This window comes from Mustela erminea, chromosome 18 (genome assembly GCF_009829155.1).
Source record: "Mustela erminea isolate mMusErm1 chromosome 18, mMusErm1.Pri, whole genome shotgun sequence".
Lineage (NCBI taxonomy): Eukaryota > Metazoa > Chordata > Mammalia > Carnivora > Mustelidae > Mustela > Mustela erminea.
This window is the reverse complement of record NC_045631.1, coordinates 61612584-61636109: the sequence shown is the minus strand read 5'-3', so window position 1 is coordinate 61636109 and position 23526 is coordinate 61612584. Positions and strand designations below refer to the sequence as shown.

The 23526-nt window shown below is 55.9% G+C and overlaps 1 protein-coding gene across 2 annotated transcripts in view; it reads right to left on the bottom strand.

Annotated features, from left to right (window-relative positions):
• TBCD (tubulin folding cofactor D) overlaps window positions 1-23526 on the bottom strand; it is a 156375-nt gene that overhangs the window by 62865 nt on the left and 69984 nt on the right. For both annotated transcript variants that reach the window (XM_032319683.1, XM_032319684.1), the window contains exon 14: window positions 4136-4292. In XM_032319683.1, coding sequence (XP_032175574.1) covers window positions 4136-4292 — 157 coding nt within the window. The remainder of the gene's footprint in view (window positions 1-4135; window positions 4293-23526) is intronic.

Here is a 23526-nt window from a genome sequence, read left to right as displayed (position 1 = left end):
GCCCTGAGCCCAGGCCCTTTCCCACTGTGACTACCACCCTGGTTTCTTTCATTAGGCATTTCTACTTCATTTCCACAATTACATTCTGATCTCGGCGGTCTATTTTTGCAGGACCCACTGGAGAGTTTGGGAAAGTACAGTTACAGATATCATGGTTTTATCATGAGCCAGGATTAATGGGTTTAAAAGCTGACAATTAAAATGTGGTCACTTATTACAAACCGAGGGAGGCAGGTCTCGAAGGCCACACCCCAACCGATACTCCTGGGGCAGGGAGGCGCGCGCAGGCAGCGTCCGCCAGGCTCCCCAGCACTGTGACTCACCTCTGAGCCCGCCCTCCCGCCCCCAGATGCCCGCAGTCCAGATGGACGGGAAGAGCTGGAGCACAGGTTCCCTCAGAACCTGCCAAACTGGCCCGAAAGCCTGCTGGGCACAGCTCCAAAGGGCACTGGCTCATCCAATCCTGGGATGGGCGCAGGGAGAGGGGACAAGAGGGGCCTTTCTAACAGAAACTCCCGGGTAAGTTGGAGAGATCAGGAAGGTGACAAACCAGGAGTCTCCAGTACCCCTGCTAGCTGCTGTCTAGTCTGCTAGCCTCCATGTGTGTGATCGAGCAACTCCTCGGGCCTGCCCGGGAGAGAGAGAACCCAACCTCCCTGAGACAGAAGGACGTGCTGGAACCCAGGGAGTTTCCGAGGACAGACACTGGCCTCTGCCACAGTCCCTGCTCTCTGGTCCTTCACGCTCAGTGACTCGCTCAAAATGAGTCCCAGCTCAGGGGCACCTGGGTGGCTCAGTGGGTTAAAGCCTCTGCCTTCGGCTCAGGTCATGGTCTCAGGGTCCAGGGATCGAGCCCCGCATCGGGCTCTCTGCTCAGCGGGAAGCCTGCTTCCCCCCTCTCTCTGTCTGCCTCTCTGCCTGCTTGTGATCTCTGTCAAATAAATAAATAAAATTTAAAAAAAGAAATAAAAATGAGTCCCAGCTCAGAAAGGTCAGTGTTCTTAACACCCACCTTCAAGTCCTCCCAACATGTCCCAGACAGAAGCCCTGCTTCCCAGACACACAGTGGGGCCCTACAAAACCCTTACCTACGACCGCCAAAGAAGGGGCTCAGCTCCACCCTCTCTGCAACGAGCAGTCCACAAAGGCACGCTCGCTCCAACACAGGCAGAATGACCAGAGCGGTCACTGGTCCCTTCAAAGCCCTCCCACCCAGTGTCACTTACCAGGAAGTGAGTCGAGAGACCGGGACCCTCTCATGCTGCAGAGCCAGCTCACTGAGCCCCACGCCTGTTTTTCCTTTTCTGAATAAGGGATCGTGACCCTGGACTGAGCTTGCCGGTGCCCCTCTAGCCCTCAGCACCCAGAGGCTTTGTGGAGGAAGCACACTCTGGAGAAAGGAGCTCACTGGTGACTGCATAGGCCACTGGCTGGCCCACGTGTCCTGGGACCTGTGACATACCCATGCCTGGGACCCCTCAGAGTCAGGCTGACCCCCAACTTCTACACCCACGCTAAGGCCAGGCTTAACATCTTTCCATCCACCGACATTTTGCTTTATAACATCAGAGACTGGGAACAACGGTGAGCTCTGACGTTGCAGAACACAGCTTTGCCTGTGGTGAGAAGAGCCTCCTTTCCAAAACCCAGAGCCCTGGACAAGAGCCCTGGGCCCACACATGACTGGGGACATTAGAGTTGGGACCCTGTGGTGCCATAAGAAGCTTCCCCCCAAGTACAGAACAGCGTGTGTGATGGTCACTCGGCCTTCTGGACGTGCAGGGTTCCTCTCCAGGTGAGCGAAGCCTCACTTTGGTCCCGTGGCCTTTGGCAACCATTTAGCCCTGGGCCCTATTTCCTCCCATCCGGCGGGACTGAGGAGGGTCCCTGGAGAAAGCAGGGACACAGATTCCTGTGAAGCTTATAGCTCCCAGGCAAATGTAAAACTCAAAAACAAGTGTGTTAGGGCTGTTTGCACTCTGAAAGGGGAACAACCACGTCAGGGGCCAGGTCCCCCTGAAGCAGCGTGTGTCTGCCGCAGAGCACGCCGTCGGGAACTCGCAGCAGAGGCCGGCTGCGCACTCACGCAGAGCCGGGCCCGGGTGTCTGCCTCCGGCACAGGCCCAGCCCGGCACCTGCCTGCTGCGAGACTCCGGGCAGCTGTCCCGAACACCATCACTTGCTCGGCCTCCGTGGGGTGGGAAGACCACGGCCCCTACCACGCCTGACAGCACGAGACAGGACCAACCTCAACAAGTTTGCTCTGTGACTGACATCAACAGTAAGTACGTTTTTTGCTTTCACACTCTAGCTACAGAAGAACTTCCACAAAGTGGAGGGGCAGGACAAGCAAGCAGCGGGCAGGGCCTTCCCTCAAGCCAGTTCACGGTGCAGAGAACAAGTGTGGCAGGTGGCCAGCTCGGACACGGCGCGGGCAGGACCCAGGAGCCGGGAGAGGCTCCCCCGGCAGCCTGGCCCTCGCTGCTCCCTGAGGATCACCAGCAGCCGCGGTGACGGCCCGTGAGGGACGCAGGTGCACGCAGCCTCCCTCTGCCCCCCGGGCGCCCTGGACTCAGGTTCTGCAGGACAGCACCTCCGTAGACCAGCCCCCGTGCCCCGCCCTGCACTTCCCCAGGTGGACCCGGCTGGGAGGCGCTGGGCCTCTTTATGACTTCCTCGGAAGCGCTTTATCTCCCTGACCCGGTCGGAATCCTCAGGCTCCTCTGGAGGCTTCACTTCGTTGTTGGAGTCAAGACTGGGCAACAGAGGCCCCAGCTGCACAGCACAGGCGGCAAACAGCCCTGAGGCCCCACTCCCAGCCCTCAGATCCTGGAAGCACGGGACACCAGTGAGAACAGAGTGGTGCTCCAGTCCCCTGTCCCTCTGCACCCCCAAGGGACAGCTGCAGGACCCGAGACGCTGGCCGCTTGCTGGGCAGGCCAGCCATTCCCGCAGGCGCCAGGGACACCGGAGCTAGAGGGCCGCGCTCCCAGGTGTTAAGGCCTGCAGGGTCTCACGCACAAACCTCGGCCTCCTCAAGAGCTGGGGGAGGGCACGTCCACGGCCCGAGCACCATTTCGAACTCCGGCTCCCAGTAAAAGTGGCAGGTAAGCATTTCGCCTGTGACTAACACAGAGGCTGCCGCCTGGCTCAGTGCCCCTCCCCCGGCTACTTAAACCACAAGAAGCGGAGACCTGACATCTTTCTACTCAAAGAAACTTATTTCAGTCCAAAGACGGAAAAACAAATCAGAGTACAAACATTAACTTAAAAACCCACTCTACTGGGAACACATCTGTTTTGTACTTTTCCAAGCGAAAAAGCATCTGATCCTAAAACTGGAGCATGATGTCACAGGACCCGAGCCACCTTCAGGAGGCTCAGCTGGGCACGCAGAGCGGGAGGCCGAGGGCCGAGGAGCTCAGGCGGAGCCCAGGCATGCCGCGGTCCACACAGGGTTCTGGGGAGGTCACGCGTCTGCCACTGTCACTTTTCTCCCCAGAGAACCAGAGGAAATACATCGCCCCTACCTCACAAACCTGCTCTCCAGAGAGCTGATTTTCATTTCAAAGGCACAGACAGTGAAGCTCGTCAACACATGTTGCCTTAAGTGAATCTCAGGGGCAAGTCCATAAAACTTGAAAATGAGGGCTGGACAAAACGCAGCCCCTCAACAAAAGCAGCTTCTTCCCGCCCTCCCGAGCCTTCCCTAGGAACTCCATCTGAAGTTCCAGAACTTCTCCCGACAGAACACACACACTCTCAGCACAGCTCACCTGACCGAGTTCGAACCCCACAGGTTCTTCTGTTCGAGCACAGAAGAACCTGTGCTTCTTCCATGCCACCTACAACACAGACCCCCTTTCTCTAAGGACCTGCTAGCCACAGGCCAAAGCCTCCAGAACGTTCCTCCTCAGCACGTGTAGTTTGAACTGCTCACCCATGAGAAAGGATCTCCACTCATGAGCTGCTTCTTTTCTACAGATCACCCTTAAAATTGTATCATTAGCTCATTAATACCTATTTCTTCTGGGAAAGGTACCACACTGGCTGCTTCCCGTGCTCTCAGGAGGCTACGATCCCAGGGACAACCCAGGGGCACACCTGACCCCGCCACGGCTCTGACGGACGTTACCTGGAAATGGCAGCCACGAAGGGCTGCAGCTCCTGGGGCTCATAGGCACGTGCAAAGGCCCAGCACACGTAGCAGGCGGCGTCTCTAACATTGGTGCCCACGCTGCAGGAACCCCGCTTCTCCTCATAGGTCAGCGCCTTCAGGATCACAGGGACAACTGCATAGGAGACAAAGACCGTGAGTACAGGCCAGCATCACACCTGCTGCCTCCGCAGCCCCAGGGACAGGTACTGTCCACCCCAAAGCCAGCTGGTCAGAAAGCAAGCGTCTGGAAGGAAAAGAGAAGTTTGCCAGCTCAAATCAGTGGAAACATCTTTTAAAAGCTGCCCGCAAGGGCACCTGGGCGGCTCAGTGGGTTAAGATCCTGCCTTCGGCTCAGGTCATGATCTCAGGGTCCTGGGATCGAGCCCCGCATCAGGCTCTCTGCTCAGCAGGGAGCCTGCTTCCCCCTCTCTCTCTGCCTGCCTTCTGCCTACTTGTGATCTCTGTCAAATACACAAATAAAATCTTTCAAAAAAAAAAAAAGGGGGGCTCTTAAAATTATTATAATAGGAAAATATGATAGGAAAAAAATAGCTAAGAAAAAATTTTAATTTGCAATTCAAAGAGAGAATATTAATTTTTTTTTAGAAGTCACACTCAATGGGACTTTCTGAAAGCCCATGCTCTAAGTCCCAATTTGCTGATCCGAACCCAACAACCATGCGGCATAAAGCCCACTGACAGCTCACTCTGGTGTCTGGAGAGCTTCAGAAGTAGAAACCAGTGAGGACCTGTTCTCAGAGGAGACGCTCCCAGGCACTGGTGGCACACGGGCATGACCATGTCCAGCAACATGTGGCCTGTAACACCCTGGGTCGGACAGTGGAAGGGCAGAGGACACGGCCACACGGCCAGGGGCGGTCAGCTGCGTGAAGGGAGGGAGCGTGTCGTTCCACCAGCGCACACGGCCACAGCCTCCTGCGCTCCAGCAGCTTCCCACCCCAGGCCCCAGGTCGCTGTCCCAGCAGCCTCCCACCCCGCGCCGGGTCCTCACTGCAGATGAGCACCACACACCTGTCCCATCAAGGAGGACAGGCCGGCGACAGGGATCGACCCCGGACGGGAGAAAGAACGAAGCTAAACGCCGGCACACCGTGTGACCAAGAGGCAGCCCAAGAGGGGACCGGCCTCAGCCCCTTGTGCGCGTGTGTGCCAGGCCTGCCCAGGAGTCCGGCGCCGCCACAAGCGCCTCACGGTACACCTCACGCTGTCCTGCCTGTTCGACAAGAAGACCAGCGAGGTTACACGCACACTGTCGGAGAAGACATTCCAGGTGGGGGTTTACGCAAAACGAAGCAGCGATCTCCCGAGCAGCTACCCTCCCAGAAATCATCTTCTGAGAAAACGTACCAGAAAGAGCCTTGAGCAAAAAAATCAAAAGAAACAACAGTAAGACAATGAATATCAAACACAAATTTCCCCTCTGCCTTTCTGCATCTAAGGGTGTTCGATTCTATATAAATAACAACAAAAAGTAGATTTGATTCTTACACTTTTTATATACATATGGTGATCCCTTTTACTTTATTATAAATAATTAACATAAATTTACTTACAGTATATAAGCATACTCCAAAATAAGTTATTAACAAACAGCTCAAAAACACAGTGTTAGCAACACTGTGCAAGCTGTAAAGTGACGGCGTAGACCCATCTCAGCCAGGGTCAACAAAGGGACCAACTAAGGGCACCGGTACTAGCTGTCCCAGGGAGCACGGAGCACCGGGGCACCACATCAAGCACGCCAAGACCCCAAACCTGGAGCCCACCCCCTTGCTGAGTTCTCGTTTCCTCAACAGAGAGGCAGCAGGGCAGCCCCTGTGGGATGTGCCCCTCCAGTGCCACAAGGGCTGAAACTGGGCCTGTCTCCCCCACGTGTCCCACCTCAGCCAGAGGCCACACACACCATCTTCTGGGGCACAGGTCAGGGCGTGGCCGGTATCCCAGAGCCGCCGCTCCTCACTTCCCCGTGACACTGAGGCCCCCCTCCCCGTAGCCGCTGCGCCTCTAGCGGGGACCTCCCCAACTCCTCTCGCGTTCTTGGCCAGACCCTCGGTCACTGCAGTACCACTACCCGCGCTCGGCGCCGCTCTAACGACTCCCTTAAGAGGAGAGAACCTGCCCAGGCGGCTCCCTGGGCTCCCTCTCGAGAGGTCCCAGCGCCCCCACGCCTTGCATCTCGTTAGGCCACACGGGAGCACAGCTTCTCCCTGCTGCAAAGGCCCTGGAGCCTTCTCCAAGCCAGGCAGACCTCGCTAAGCAGGCTCTGCCCCCACCAGTCGGCACACCGGGAAGGAGCTCAATGTTCTGCAAGAACACCTGTCGGTCTTCGTGAATGGCTAACGAACATTATAATCAAGGCTCCTGGAGCGTGTACAAGGACCAAAGCAAACGAGAGGGCACCATCCCAGCTGCTGTGACGTAGTTAAACCGAATCAGTGATTTTTAAACTATTATATTAACTTGAACTAAACCAACTCTATAATGCTTCCAATGGGCCTTCAGTGGTTCTACCCGGGGAAATTCCAGGTCACCTGGAACTACTCCTAGTGTTCTAGTGTTGTTCACATCCACTTTCCTCGCTAATAGGACAGCCCATTCGCGGTCCAACGGCTGTGAAAACTAATAGGCTGTGGCACCTTCGGGAGGAAAGCACCATGTAAACGCACTACCACTGCCATGCCAGGGCCCCTAAGACTGTCACTGCGGCTTGGCCACCCAGACAGCTCTGGGTAAGACTGCTCAGCAATTCTATAGCCCGAGGGGAACCTGGATGCTAACTGCTGAGTCCCAATTTATCGGTCCACTGGACAAAATCAATTTCAAGACGGACAACTAGGAGTGACGTGGCCAGTGCCACGGATGTCGACTTCAGGCAGGCGTCACACCCACTGTCACATCAGGATTGCTCGGTGGCCCCTGCAAGAAGCCCACCTCCACATGGATACAGCCCCCAGCTCAGGTCGGCTCGACCTTGAGGTCACTCCCATCGCACCCCCCGAGCCTGACCCCAGATCAGGGAGCCCAGTGGTGTGTTCCCAAGGGAGAGTGGAATGGCTTTCCAAAGTGTCACTTTACTGGCCAGTGAGGTCTGTCAGTCATGACGAAAAGGACACAAATGGCCGGAATGGACTCCACTAATGGGCCTCCACCGCGACTCGCACACAGACCATGTCACAGTCTGACCAGCACTGCTGGGCAAATTGCCAGCCTAGTTAGTGGGTCCAACCTTGGTCCATCTGGCCCACTCTGTCCCCAGGAGTGAGAAAAGGTCAGCCCCTGAGCGCTGGTACTCAGACTCAGCTCCCCAGTACAGGGACAGCAGACCAGTGGGGAACGCAGGCCACAGTGACCCCCCCACCACAGACACACCCTGACTTTGTGCCCAGAACCCACATGTGCCCATGTGCCACAGGTAACTGGACTCCTCTGTCCTCCTGCAGAAACTGGTCAGAGACACAGAGGCCCACACTGCGGGGCCTTGAGGGGCCGCCCACCAGCAACACCGGCCCGCGGGGATGCCTAGCCAAGCTCCACCCAAGCGCTGGATGCAGAGCTCTTCAAAGTCACGAATCTGTCACTCTGCTCAGAAGCCTCCGATGACCCCTCCCTGACATCTGCGACAGACATCAGCGGCGGAGCCTCCAGGGCAGGGGAAGACATGGCCGCCAGCAAGCGACAGGGGCCTCACGACGGGACAGGGGCCCACAGAAGACGGCAGGGACGTTCGCCTCCTGCTCTGACGTGCGGAAAGTGAAAGAGCCAGCTCAGAGGAGCACACGGGAGACGGTGGATTTCCTCAACAAGCAACTGGAAACTTGGGCCTGTCAGGTCCGACCCATCCCACGGTGGCCCCAGGAGCAGCGACCTCAGGGAGCAGGGGCTGGCGGGGCCGTTTGCGGCCACCAGACTCTGAGCACCCTCCAGCCTCCTCTGTGTAAAGAGACAGACCAGCCTCGGCGGCCACGCAGGGCACCCAGAGAAGCTCCCACAGACTCTGGGGCGGGGGGGGCCGTCCATGGAGCAGAAACAGTCACTGCTCCAAACTTTCAGGAGAAGTCATGATCAGAAAAAGTTCAAAATCTAACCACTCTTTCCAGATTCAACAGGTTTAAAATAAGGAAACTCTTCAACAGCTTTGAACAAAAACCCTTCTCATGGTTCCAGTTACACACGCAAATGCATGTCAAATATATAAGATTCCCAGAGGGCTTCCTTTTGGCAACCCGGAGACCTGCGATGTCATTTAAATACCCTTCTCTCCAGACAGCATGTCATTTGTCTAACGCCAACCGCCTAAGGACAAAGCAGCCTCCAGGTGAGAGAAATGACTTAACCCCGAGAGTGCCACAGCCCGCTGCAGGGCCGGCACGCTGTGCACCCAGGGGGCCCGAGGGGCCTTCCTCGCAGCGGCAGAAAGCATCCACCCGTGAAAGAAATCGTCACAGCCTGCACAGACGTTGCGTCTTCTGGTAAGTCACGGATCGCACCGATTGAGGACGCAAACCCCTCACTGGAGGGCTCGCGGCATGGAGCCGTGTCTCCGGGAGGCGCGGGCCACACGGCCCCGTCGCACACCGGGGCTGCATGTGGAGCCTCCCACAGACCCAGAGAGCAGGGCCCTCCCGGGCGCAGGCGTGCACGACACCACAGACTTCCACCTCAGCCACCGGGACAAACAGCCGTCATACCTCCCTCAGAAATGCAGTCCAACTTGCTCAGAAGAAAAGCCAGTGTTGAAGGTGCTGGGGGGCAAGAGGAAATGATGGACAGAATAGTTCCCCAGACATGTCGGTTCTCAGGTCCCACAGGACATTTCTGGAAAACTGCCCCAAAGGCCCCTAGCTGGGCTGCAGGCGGCAGCGGCCACTCCACACAGAGGGGACGTGCAGGCTTGTGTGCCGGCCTCGCCTTGGCCGGGGAGGGACCCCAGCCCACCACCACGGGAAGAGCTGCCGGGGCTCGGCGCCCGGCCCATGCGCCGGCTGGCTCCCCACTCCCCTGCCCCAGGGGGAGCCCCCACAGAGCCCGCTCCCCTGCCACAGGCAAGTCCCAGGGCCGTGTGGGCCCGCGAACCTTCCCACAGCTTCCCTGTGGGAAAGCCCCTGTCCACCGTCGCCCTCGGTGCGCGCTGGCCGCCGAGGTGCGTCTGTCGTGAGGCCGCACACAGACTCTCCCGCAGCGGGCACCATGGGAAGCACGATCCAGGCTGGATGGACTCCACCACCCTCACGATGCACGCGAGCCGCCGCAGGACGGAAGGAACGCGCTGTTTCCGGACGGGAGCCCGCAGTCTTACCTGGGCCAGAACTTCTCGAACAAGAGCATCGCCAAGCAAGACTGCGGCGAGGCCCAGCAGCATCTACTCCTCCACCGGGCGCGTCCTCTCCCCCGGCCGTGGACGGCAGCTCCACAGAGCCTGAGCCCACCTGAGCCCAGGGTCGAACCGGGCTTCCCCTGAGGACAACGGAGCAGGTCCAGGAAAACCACTCCCTACATCAGACAGCTAGAGACGCCGATTAAATCCAGGTCCCAGGTCATACGGAATGTGGGGACGCCGGGGCTGCCCCCAGCTCTCTAGGACATGGCCTGCCCCGGTCCCCAAACCATCCAAACTGTCCACAGAATTGTTCCTCAGGAAGTGGGGACTAAGTTTTCTGACTGAGTCTCTCAAAATGACTTGTCTACAAACATTAAAACAAAACACCTCCTCACCTCCCCTCGCCTCTTCGTCTGCTCCATTAGCAGTAACCTGCGTAACGCGCCCTCGCGGTCAGCTGAGCTTCCATCGACACGAGAGCAAACCCACGGCTGCGCGTGGACCCACCGCATGGCCCAGGGAGTCGAGTCTTCAGCCTTCACCCCTGAGGGACAAAGACCCCCCCGCACCGGCAGGGGCACACAGACGCTGACGGCAACCTCACTTGTCACCCCCACCCCACAGAAACCACACATGCGCCCTTCCGGGGGGGAGTTCAAACGCACAGCTGGCACGGACTACTACCCACCAGTGGAAAAGCAGCTGCCAGGAGAGACACACAGGCAGCGATGAGCCTCCAGAAACCAGGCTGAGAAAGCCCAGGAGGCAGATGGTGAGCCCTGGAGGGGACCCTGCTGAACCCAGAACCCATGCGGCTGCAGAAGTGGGGGCCACCCAGCCTTGCCGGGGCTGGCAGCAGGCAGGCGGGCTCAGGAAGGCACCAGGACTGCAAGCAAGCTCGGCCAGCAGGGCCTCCGCTGCTCGTCCCAGGCGGCCAGGGCTGGGGGACGCAAGGAAAGGCCCCACTCCCAGCACCACCGCAACCTGTCGGACAGCGTGGAAGTAGGGACTGCATGGGGGGTGCCCTGCTTGCAGGCAGCATGGCACCTCCTCCCCACGATAAGGGTGTGAGGCAGAGCAGGGATGCTGACAAAGCAGGAGGAAAACCCGTGAGGTCAGAGGACGCAAGCTCTGACGAGGGCAGCAAGGGGGCTCGACTGGGCATGTATTCCAACCTAAGGTCAAGCTGGGCACGCATTCCAACCTAAGGTCAAGCTGGGCACGCATTCCAACCTAAGGTCAAGCTGGGCACGCATTCCAACCTAAGGTCAAGCTGTAACGCGAAGCCCCTGGTGCTGGGGATGAGAACGGGATTGAGAACGGGAGGCCACAAGCCCCCATCGGCCTGGAGTCAGGGTGGTCCCTCTGGCTCCACACCCTCCGCAGGCCAACGTCACAATGAACACGGGTCACCTGGCATTTCCTAGACATCTGTGACATGCAGAACTCGCTAATGAAAACAAGTCACCAGAGACACCCAAGTGGTGACAGATCTCAAAATGGTGCTAGAATGAAACCCTAACATGACTAGAAGAAAGAGGCAGGCAAACGTCTGCGATCAGGACGGGAAGCACATTTCTAACGATGGGGCACATGCTACTGTGTGCAGCGTTGGGGTCTCAACAGATCAACACACCAAAGCAAGGAACCAACGCGTGCAAATGGACCACAGTGGGGATTCCACGTGAAGAGCTCACACGCACCCACAACTACGAACGCCCCAACCCAAGAGGAGATGGAGCCGAAAAGAGGGTGAGCACACCTGACGGCCAACAGCGATCCCCAGACACACCAGTGATGCACCAGGTGAGAAGCCGTGGGTGGAGGGCTGACAGGCTGACCCTGAACCGGCTGCACCCTTGACCCCAAGGACAGGGAGCAGGGCACCACTCTGTGTACAAAGCCCCTCCCACAGAGTCAGAAACATGACCCAGAGGTGGGGGGCAGCCCCAGAGTCCCACGGCCTCAGTGTGCCCTCAGATCTCCACCGAGAGCCACAGGCTACCCAGGAGGCGTCTGCCCTGGTGCAGCCACAGTTGGGAACAGGCGGAAGAGACCGCTGCTGCTGAGAATGGGGAACGAACCCCCAGAGCACGCGACACTGTTCACACTGCCGTCCAAGACAGCATCTCACGACAGGAGAACGTTCATAACCTCGGTGACACACAGTGCTGGGACTCGCGCAGAGTCCTGACGAGGACCAGCACTCCCAGCGCCAGGCCCTTCTCCAGCCAACGGGAGGAAGGGGCACTCTATCCACCACAAGACACGAGACGGCCGACCTAGTGAGCCCAGGACTGCCCTGCGAGCATCACACGGAGGGACGGCTGCTCACACGGGGCCCCTATCAGCCAAAACAGCAAAAGCGGTGACTTCCAGGCAGTGAGATTTCTGGCTCCGCATCACACCTCCCCCCAGGGATACCCCACAAGGCCCCGTACACCCTCCGCAGAACTCCCCAGCCCACCCCTGGGACAGAGGCAGGCACTAGGGAAGTGTGGCCATGACAGACTATGCCACGAAGCCTGGATCGCTGACCTTTAAGGCCATGGGCTCCGCGCCACGCAGCGTCCTCTGGGTTAGATCTGGCACCTCTTCCCCCACCCCTGTCTCCTGGTCACCAGGAGGTTTAAGGAAGGGGCCAGATGTCCAAGCAAGTGCCCCCTGACCACTGTGGTGGTTTCCACAAGGCGGGACAAGCAGGTGCACTTGCCCAGGAACACCTGCCTAGACTGTGATGACTGTGCGGTCTCTCTGGTCCCAAGTGACCCCTCAAGGAACCTTAGGCTCAACATAGTCTATCTACCATTTTACCACCGCAAAGCTAGAAACACAATCCAGACATGCAAAGAGTGGTGTTTTTTTTTTTTTTTAAAAAAAAAAAAAATTTTTAGGGGCGCTTGGGTGGCTCAGTGGGTTAAGCCTCTGCCTTCGGCTCAGGTCATGATCTCAGGGTCCTGGGATCGAGTCCCGCATCGGGCTCTCTGCTCGGCGGGGAGCCTGCTTCCCTTCCTCTCTGCCTGCCTCTCTGCCTACTTGTGATCCCTGTCAAATAAATAAATAAAACCTTTAAAAATAATAATAATAAAATTAAAAAAGGACTTTTAAACATCACTTTTTGTGGACTGTACTATAAAATAACCTGAGGACCGTTTTCCTATTTTAAGAGCTAATCCCACATCTTTCTTTTAAAAAAAAAATCAACGGTGGGCCGCTGGGTGGTTCCGTCAGTTAGCTGTCTGCCTTCAGTTCAGGTCCTGATCCCAGGATCCAGGGACGGGGCCCCACGTCAGGCTCGCGGCCAAGCAAGGAGCGTCTGCTTCTCCCTCGGCCACTCCCGCTCCCCCAGCCCCACTGCTCATGCTCTCACTCTCTCTAAAACAACACAAAATCAACCGAAACATACCAACACACTCAGACCAAACATAAGCAAAGCCCCTCCCTGCTTCTGCACACTAACCCTTCAGGGCATACGAATGCCGCTTCGGGCCAATGCGGCTCTGCCGGCAACACTGGCCGGCCACTCCACCCAGCAGTGAGCTGCACAGAGGGGACCAGGGCACCTGCGGACACACGCAAAGGCTTCACTGCCTGGGGCTCAGAACACACAGACTCGTTCCCGGCGCCCTCTGTGCCAGGCTGTGCCCCTCTGCATGTCCTCCCCATCCTCCTCCACAGCCACCTCCCACCAGCCCTCTGAGATTCACACTGGGAGGACGTGCCACCCACAGAGGGGCTCCCTGGATGCAGCCTGGGTACGTCCATGCCATCCACGCCCCACAGGGTCCAGAGGTCCCGAGTGGGACAAGCCTTCTCTCCAGACTGTGCACAATTTCAAAGCAGGGCACTGCTTAGTCCATAACCTCGGGGTGGAAAAACACCATCTTTAGGAGCACAACTTTTTTTTTTTTAAGGTTTTATTTATCTGACAGAGAGCAAAAGAAAGAGAGATCACAGAGGGAGGGGAGAGGGAGAAGCAGACTCACTGCTAAGCAGGGAGTCCGATGTGGAGCTCGATCCCAGGATCCTGAGATCAGGACCTGAGCCGAAGATAGACGCTTCTCCAAATGAGCCACCCGGGTGCCCCGCAACTTTTTTTTTTTCTTTAACATTTATATGAGAGAAAGACCACAGGCGAGAAGGGCAGAGGGAGTGGGAGGCAGAATGTCAAGCAGACCCCACACTGAGCACAGGGCCTGACACGGAGCTCGAGCTCACCATCCCAAGATCCCAACCTGAGCAGAAACCAAGAGTCAGACGGCCGACTGCGCCACCCAGGAGGCCCTAGGAGCACAGCCTTTTATGGTAAGACCCGGGTGTCTGCGCTCCTCTCTCCCTGCAAACACCTCCTATCGCTCTTTCAATCCAACACTGCCAGTAGGTTCTCAGGTGGTAGTTCTAGCCCAGGCTATCATCGGAACGACCGCTGGTGCTCCACCGTGTGAAACCTGGCTGCTCCGGCACCTCCCCAGAGACACCTGTCCAGGAGGACAAGCCCCAGCTACGGGGAGAAGTCTGGGTCCCAGGCAGCTCCCCACCTTCTGGCATTAGCCAGGATCCTCCACTGGCAGAACCTTCCACAGAAGCTTGAGACGCTAAAACACACAAAGTAAAAATCCGTGTATATGAAATCTGCACTCAGATTACTAACAATAAAATAAATTAAAACCCAGAATAAGCTTTACTCTTTATAATGAAAAGACCCTTTCCAAATATGTGAAAAGTGGAACGTCAGTTAAAGTGTCCAACCCTTATCTCAGCTCAGGGCTTGATCTCACGCCGGGCATGAAGCCTACATTAAATTAATTAATTCATTAATTGAATGAATAAATTAACAGAACATGTAAAAGGCCATCTGACAGCTGAGAAGGCGTCAATGCCGACCGCTACCGTCCAGGCACCCACACGCGAACGTGAACACCCGTAACACTGTGCGGGAATCACGACGTCACTCTGCACCTAGCAGGCAGGGGACCAACAAGCACAGTCCAGTCTGACGGGACCGTGGCTGGGACCCCTGCCCTGGTGACCGAGCCCCTAGGCTGCAGGCGCCCTGGGTTTCCCAGCTCCCCATCAAGGGGCTCTCCCCACCTAGTTACTCAGGGCCCATCTGGATCCGCCCTTTTCCGGCTTCACATCTCTGGTTAGCCCTTGGATACCCGCACCTGCCCACAAGCCCCATTCTCAAGTGTCTCAAGAATGACAGGGGACCGTCCCATACCTGTCTTCAGACCTGGGGCCTCATTCTCTGAGTCCAGGCCCCAGCATGCTCACATGCCCAGCCTGTCCCCACACACCCCACGGTCAACGCCCTGTCGTGTCCCTCCTGGAGGGATCACACCGAGCTCTACAAAGGTCTGGTGAGGGACTGGGCTCTACCCGGAAGTGTTTCTTACAAAGCAACTGGATGATCTGAGGACTTTCATCTCTAAATGCCTAGAACGCACAGAACAGCATGACCCCCATCCAGAAGAGCGTGCGTGACCCCCACACCCACAAGCAAAGAAGAGCTCTCACGGCTGCTCTACTGTCTTCCCACAACCTACAGACGGGGCTACAGGGGTGACAAGGTAGAAATGCCCGTGTACTACTCAGAGCTTAGAGTGTAAACATTCAAGGCCCATGTGTTCCAAAGCCCGCAGACAGAAAAGCAACGGAGTGAAAGGCTGACGAAGTGAACGTGGACGCCGTACCCTGCTGGCCCGTGACACCCACAAACTGCTTCACAGAGGAGTTAACATCTGTCATTCGCCACATCTGGGGACACTGACTCACATTGTGGCCAACGTCAGTGGCCTGGCAACTGCCTCCCTCCCGGTTCAGGGTCTGGGCCACCTTTCAGGGCTCTGCAAGCATGCCCACCTCCCCCATCGGGCCTCACCCCCTGGAAAGGTGACTATGGTCATTACCAAGGGGACAGCATGACAGACTTGCACACTGTGAAGACCAGGGTTACATACTGGGTGGCTCTCTTGGCGAAGTGGTGAGTCCAGCTCGGAATAAATGAATTAATTCCCGAGTCGTCCTTACTTGGCAGCAGGGAACAGGAAGTGCTACGCAATGTCAGAGCACTAGGAGGGCGACACCAAACCCAAGGCCAGTGCAAGACACGCAACTCAGCCCTGGGGGGCTGACAGAGGGCCTCCCAAGGGACAGGGAAATGCTCCCCCAGCAGAGCCCAGTCCACCTGCACTGGCCCCTGATCATCCCGGAAGCCCCGCATCCCGGAAACGGCTGCGCCTGCATGAGCATTAAGTGTGAACAAGCAAGTAAGTAATCAAAGCAACCTGCTGGGACCAGGGGGCTCTGGAGCGGGAAGACCCACCATGTGGCCTGCAGTCCTGCTAAAGGTGACTTCAGTCAAACCGGCACAGGAACCCGTAACTGGACCCCCACAGGAAGAGCCAACAGGGCCACTGGCCACATCACGCACACAGCGGGGAGGCCAGCACAGAAGCAGGCAGCCTCACTCACCACACTCAGGTATTTGCACAATTCCTAAAAACGTGTGGACAGGGCACCTGGGTGGCTCAGTCGGGTAAGCCTGTGACTTCAGCTCAGGTCATGATCCCAGGGTCCCGGGATCGAGCCCCGCATCAGGCTCCCTGCTCAGCGGGGGAGTCTGCTTCTCCCTCTGACCCTCCCCCTGCTTGTGTTCCCTCTCTCGCTACCTGTCAAATAAATAAATAAATAAAATCCTCGAAAAAAATTTTTTTCATTATAAAGAATTGTGAAAACTAAATGACGCACGTGTTTCTAGGTTTAATCCTACCAGTGTTACGATTAATTCACTTACGAGCTGCTCCTGAGCACAAAGCAGTGCACTTTGTCAGGCATTTAAAAGGCCTGAGAACCTCCGTAAGTGCCGCGGCCTGAGAAGCGGATGGGGTGAGTCCAGGGACCTGCTGTCCCTCTCCTCCCTCCAACACCCGCCTCCGGCACCAGGAAGCACCTCTTCCCCAGGTCCTCATCAACCCTGCTCTGGAGACAGGACCTGCCGTCGGCGGGGTTCGCCTGGCCCTGAGCTGCTTCTCACAGTGTGAGCAGAGTGTGAGCCACGGGGCAGCGTCCTGACCACAGGACACGGGAGTGACAGGTCGGGGCCCTTCCCTCCAGCTCACAGCTGCACCCCAGCATCTAGCACACCGCTTTGCACACTGTAGGTAACAAAATTGTTTTGAGTGTTTCTCTCTCCTTTCTCCAAAAATGCACATCCTTTGCAATTTTCTAACACTGCTTAAGCCATTCCTCTTAGAAATCTCTCCCTAATGTTTCAATCAAGTACAACCTTCTGGCACATGTCTGTGGAACTGAGGATAACAGAGACAGCCTCTGTACCCCCGCTTTAAGATACACTTACCACCTGCAGTGCTTCTCCAAACTTACGCACGCAGACAACCAAGAGCTGAAAGCTTTGGAGGAAAAAACCTCCCTCCCTTGCCTCCCCATCATTCAGCCTACGGTCCAAGTGACCAAGTGTGTGGTCTGGACCAAGGCTAGTGCCCTGAAAACTTGGTGGATGCCCCAAGAAGGAAAGGGACAGACGTGACCCCAGTCGGGTTCTCCCAGCACGAGGTCCTGGGCTATTGAAAATTCACACAAAGAAATGACGATCGAACCCTGAAGTCTCCAAGTTACCACACTGTTGACGCTTCCCAAGAGGGACCCACACAGAGGGAGGGGCTGTTTTCCACACGTGACCCTGCCCGAGGAGCAGAAAGAACCTCACTGACACTGCGGCTGCTTTGCCCTGGACCAGCGGCTGCAACATTCCAGCCCACCCACCAGATAAAGGTCCCAGGTCTGGAACAGCCCCTGCTCGTCCAGTCAGCGCCACAGGGGACCGATGCTGCTGCCACCGTGTGAAGGAAACGCTGGTAAATGCCACACACGGGAAGTTAATCTAACCCTCGGCTCACTCTACTGTGATAAAAGGAAAATTAAATCGTTGGCTTAGAAACAATCCGCACACAGAAAATACAATCTTCTCGCCGTACACGTCTTTCAATCTTTTCAGTGCTGAACACCTACGCTTCCCGACATTTCCTTGAAGAGCCAACGCCCCACTCTGGGAGTGTCCTCACAGGCCTCATGCAGACTGCAAGGGACACCTGCACCGTGGCCAGCCTTCCAGAAGGAACGCGCAGGAGCCCTGATGGACGGACGGGGAGCCAGCCCCGCTCCCCAGAGCACTCAGGGGGCCTGTGGCACACATTCTTGCTGAGTCAGGGCTGTGCATGAGCAACTGTCACCTCGTCAGCAACGGGTGACAGCAGCGCCACAGTGCCTGGAGCGACACCACCAAACAGCCCAGCTCCCCCCACACAGGCTGGTTGATCACAGTCAAACACAAGAACACCAACGGGACCCAGGGGAGCTGTCACCTATGAGAAGTCTCGAGCATGGAGCCCCTGCATGTGAGCTGCCCTCCCCCCATCCGTGTCCCTGACACCACGCGCCGGTGCTCAGGGGGAGAAGCGCACCCACATACAGGTCAGAGCCCGGGGACTCAGGGACCTCCACAGACTGCAACGAGAGACCCCCAGAGCCGTGAACATCGCAACAAACAAGGTTCCTGAGGTGCAGATGGGAACTCCCAGGGGAGGCCAGCTGAACCCTCAGGAAGGAGCCCACCCCCAGAGGCCTGGCCCATGGCGTTCCTCCACGCCCCTGAAGCCGGTGGCATCTCCAGCTGCCACACTAGGGCTTCCGGTGAGACTGGCCCGGCCTGAATCCAGACTCTGTTAATACCAGTTCTTTTCGGGACACCTGGGGGGCTCAGCTGATTAGCCACCTGCCTTCGGCTCAGGTCATGATCCCAGAGTCCTGGGATGGAGCCCCGCATCGGAGCCCCGCATCGGAGCCCCGCATCGAGCTCCTTGCTCGGCAGGGAGCCTGCCTCTCCCCCTCCTTGTGCTGTTTCTCTCTCTGTCTCTCTGACAAATCAATAAATCTTAAAAAGAAAAAAAGAAAAAACCATTTCTTTTCAAGCAATCTAAGTAGTTGTTCTTTGCAAATCAAACACGGCCGTGACGTACGAGTGATCCGCCTTCTCCGGGAGAGACGACAAAGCCTCTTCCTCTCTGCTGCCTGGCAATCAGCAGAAGGCCAACCGCCTGTCCATCCTGTCTCTTTGCCAAAGGCCCCAGAGGGCACGTGGGAGGGAGAGGAGCACCGCAGCAGGGATGAAACGCCCACAGCTGCTGACAGACCGGCCCAAGGACATCAACTTGAAAGAAGCAAAAACAAGCGTTCAGGAGAATTAAAGGCTTAACCCGGAAGTCAGAGACCAGTTCTGCCGCTGAGTCACGGATTTACATTCCCAGCCGCAGAGCCCAGACCTCCACGGGCCCCACGATGTCTACCGCCCAGAGGAACGACCTGCTCGAGACCCCGCCCCATCAAGCTGAGGGGCAACGGCCCTGACATACAGGATGCACGAAGCCCCGGAGGGGACACACAGCTCAGGGTCAGACGCCCAGCAGGAGAGAGAAGAATCAGCGTAAAGGGCCATCAGAGCTTTGGGTGACGACAAGCCTGCCGCTGTCCCGAACCAAGTTACCAGGAGAGTTCTCTTTTCCGGTCTCCCCACCCGCCACGGACAGCCAGGCCGGCTGAGTGTGGACAGCACTGTCCCAGTCACACTGCCTGGAGGTCCAGCCTCAGCTGCTGCCCCACCTCCACCATGACCTCCCCCGACTGGCCTCCTTTCCCCGTCGACCTCCGGCCCCTGTGACTCCCCTCCCCGCGGGGACACAGAGACAGCAAGCGCGGTGAGGAGGGCTGCAGACTCACTTCACCTCCACGAGTCCAGTCACAAGATCAGCCCCAAACCACTTCCCCGCCGCCACCACATCCCTGCGAGACGCAAGTTTCCACCAGCTCTCATCTGCTTCCTGCCACACACGCCACGGCAGGGCTGACCCTAACCCACACCCAGACCACAAGGCAGCCCTGAGAACTCGGACACCGCAGCCTTGCCTGAAGGAGAAACCCTAAAGCCTTTGCAAGCTCTTCCGCTGCAGACCACTGGGGCCGCTCCTCAGGGCACTGCCTCAGGATGCACTTCCGTGGACAGAGAGACAGCCAGCGCGGGGGGACCCGTAGGGGAAACACCCTCCACAGCCTTTGGCATCTGCAGGCCATCCACCTGCCATAAGCGAAAGGCAGCATGGCCACCACCAGCCTCAAGGCCCCAAGTGACCCTGGGCCACCCACGGCTTCCACAGGATGCAAGCAGGGATTCCTGCAGGAGCACTGGGAGGCCAAGGGAGGGAAGCACCAACAACACAGGGTGGCCACAGGGCAGCCATGCTCCAAGCTACCCACCCAGCCCCAGAGAGGCTCCCAGCAGAGCAGGGGCCTTGTACGGGCCTCACAAGCCGGACAGTCTTCATCCACAGGGCGGTCAGGAAGTGTGAAAGCAGGCACAAAGGAAGCCTAGTACTCTCGGCCTAGGCACGTTAAAAACCAGCCCCCATCATGTCCTGCATCCACACAGGCCTTCGGGCAGCGTAGCAGGCAATGCTAATGGTGTAAACAGGGACCGACCAGACACCGTTCCTGTGCGATCCCCAACCAAATCAGCCTGTGCTGCGTCTGAAACATCAAATGGGCCACATCCAGCACAGCAAAAACAGACCACAAAATCGGAAGATGTGGACATCAATTTAGTAGGTGAAGCGCTCTTTCCCAGGTAACAAGACTTCTCATTAGAAGATTCATAAAAATATCTGCCATTAAAATAGCAAACGCCATCAGAGTGTCTAAAATAAACCACGCAGACAGACATCACTTTCTGAGTACACTGTATGTAGGCAACACACACACGACCACACCACTCGGGTTCATAAATGCCACAACCTTAGTCTTGACCCAAACTACAAATTTCAATTCTTAAAAAAAATAAAATAAAATAAAATAAATTTCAATTCTTAAAAGCAATGGTACAACTGTAGGACACAGAGACCATCATTTACACGGCTCTAGCACACATGTCCAGCGCAAATTCTCACACACACGCACACACTACTCCGACGCACTCACGGCCTCCCTGCACTCAGCTCTAAGTCCTCTCCTGAAGAATCGCAGTTGTAATTAAAGAAATACCAGATACTGAAAAAAAAAAATTAAAGATACCCTTTATTTTTCCTTTATTTGGGGGGAGGGGGCAATTCCACTCCAAGATACATACTCAAGACACGTGAAACACTCACCCACGGCTGTTCGCAGCACCTCTGCTCCCGGCGGCCCGGAGGTGGAAAAGCCCATCGCCTTGTGAATGGAAAGCAAAACGGCCCATCCCCACAGTGGAGTATTATTCAGCCATAAAAAGGAACGAGGCTGACACATGCTCCATCACGGGTGAACCCCAAAGACATGCTCTGTCCGAGAACCAGGCACAAAAAGGCCACATGTCGCTATGATCCCGCTGGTGTCAGATTTCCAGAACAAGGAAACGTGCAAAGACGGACTGCAGATGAGTACTTGCTAGGGGCGGGTGAGGCGCAGGAGCGGGTGGGAATCGGCACCAGGACTCTCTGATGGAAAGGTCTTGGATTTAGGGGTGCCTGGGTGGCTCTCAGTTAAACATCTGACTTGTGAGACTTCGGCTTGGGTCATGATCTCATGGGTTAAGGGACTGAGCCCCCCATCGGGCTCTGTGCCCGACAGGGAGTCTACCCAAGATTTTCTCTCTCTCCCTCTTCCTCTCTCCCTCTTCCTTTCTCTCTCTCTTTCAAATGAGTAAATTAAAAAAAAAAAAAAAAAAACTGTAAAGGAAAAGAAAAGAGAAGGTCTTAGAACTAGACAGAACGACAGCGGTTCAACACTGAATACACGAAATGCTACCAAATTGTTCACTTTAAAACAGATAGTGGTTAATTTTAGGACATGAACTTTACCTCAGTCCAAACAACACAATCAGATTTTTTTTTTTTTTAAGAACAAACACCTTTGCCTTCCTCCCCTGATAATTCAGTCCTGAAGCCATCAGACAGAGCCCATATGGGGTGGGGTGGGGGGGCCCGTGAGGCAAGCAGCCTGACAGAGGTGCCAGGACAAAGGGCACCCCTGTGGAGGGGCAGCCGTGCACAAGAATTAGGAATCCGAATGGAATTGGAAAGGGGTTCCCCAAAGCACCTGGCCAGGAGGACATCCAGGTGGAGCCAAGCATAGCAGGTAACAGTGTCCACACAGGAGCAGCCTGGCCCGAAGCAGCAGTCAAAAAAAAGAGAAAAAATCACCTGATTTAAATCGATAACTTAGATATCTGGACTTCTGGGACGCCTGGGTGGCTCAGTTGGTTGGACGACTGCCTTCGGCTCAGGTCATGATCCTGGAGTCCCGGGATCGAGTCCCGCATCGGGCTCCCAGCTCCATGGGGAGTCTGCTTCTCTCTCTGACCTTCTCCTCGTTAATGCTCTCTCTCACTGTCTCTCTCTCAAGTAAATAAATAAAATCTTTAAAAAAAAAAAAAAAAAAGATATCTGGACTTCTCACATAACAGTTTTATAAAATTCTACGTGAGCTGTTTTAAGATAAAATGAGAAGGACGCTAACCCTAAGTAAGACGTTGTCAGAAATGAACCATCTCTGACAGCTGCTTAAGACAGAGAACGTGCGCACCGCACCGTGTGTCCATCTAACGGACGTGATACGTGTGCGATCGCTGCGGCGGAAGACACGGTGCCTGCCTTCGACTGACACAGCAGGGTCTGATGGAGTGAAAACCTAAAGACATTACCAAGAACGCACACAGAGAGAAAAGGACCCAGAAAATACGAAGGACAAGAAAGATGAGGACAGCATGAGGCTGACGAAGGTCTAATCAGAGTCTGGAAAGAAAAAACAGAAGAAGAGAATTACAAAGAATGACAGAATTTTCCAGAAGTAACAGGAGAAAATAGATACAGGAAACAAAGCTACGTAAAACAAGATCAACAAATAGAAGCCCACACCTAACACACCATGATAAAACTGAAAACCTGAAAAACAGAGAAGAATCCTAAAAGTAGCCCTAGAGAAGAAGGACATCACCTAAAGGAACCACCATGCAACAGGCCCCGGGCGACAAGGGCACAGGCACCAGAGGCGGCAGTGCGTGCCACAAGAAGACGGCCCTTGGTCTGGGATGGCACACAACGAAACCACCATCAAGAATGAGGGTCAGGGGCGCCTGGGGGGCTCAGTGGGTTAAAGTCTCTGCCTTCGGCTCAGGTCATGATCCCGGGGTCCTGGGATCGAGCCCTGCACCGGGGTCCCTGCTCGGCGGGGAGTCTGCTTCTCCCTCTGCAGCACCCCTGCTTGTGCTCGCTCGCTCTCTCTTGCTCTCTCACACTCTCCTGCAAATGAATAAAATCTTTAAAAAAAAAAAAAAAAAACAAGGAATAGTCAGCCGAAGAAATTCCATACACATACAGGAACATCTAAACAAACACTCTTTAAGATAACAACATATAAGGGGCGCCTGGGTGGCTCTGTGGGTTAAGCCGCTGCCTTCGGCTCAGGTCATGATCTCAGGGTCCTGGGATCGAGTCCCGCATCGGGCTCTCTGCTCTGCGGGGAGCCTGCTTCCTCCTCTCTCTCTCTGCCTGCCTCTCTGCCTACTTGTGATCTCTCTCTGTCAAATAAATAAATAAAATCTTTAAAAAAAAAAAAAGATAACAACATATAATGTTCAACAAAAGGACAGAATGCAAATCTGACAATCACAACACATCAGGTGTGAAGTGGCCAACACTGGGGTACGCTGTGTATGACATACAGTGGGTTAAGAAACGGATTTTTTTTTTTAAGATTTTACTTATTTATTTGACAGACAGAGATCACAAGTAGGCAGAGAGGCAGGCAGAGAGAGAGGGACAAGCAGGCTCCCCGCTGAGCAGAGAGCCCGATGCGGGACTCGATCCCAGGACCCTGAGATCATGACCTGAGCCGAAGGCAGAGGCTTGAACCCACTGAGCCACCCAGGCACCCCAAGAAACTAACTTCTGACTTCAAATATTCATGACACAAATCCAGAGACTAA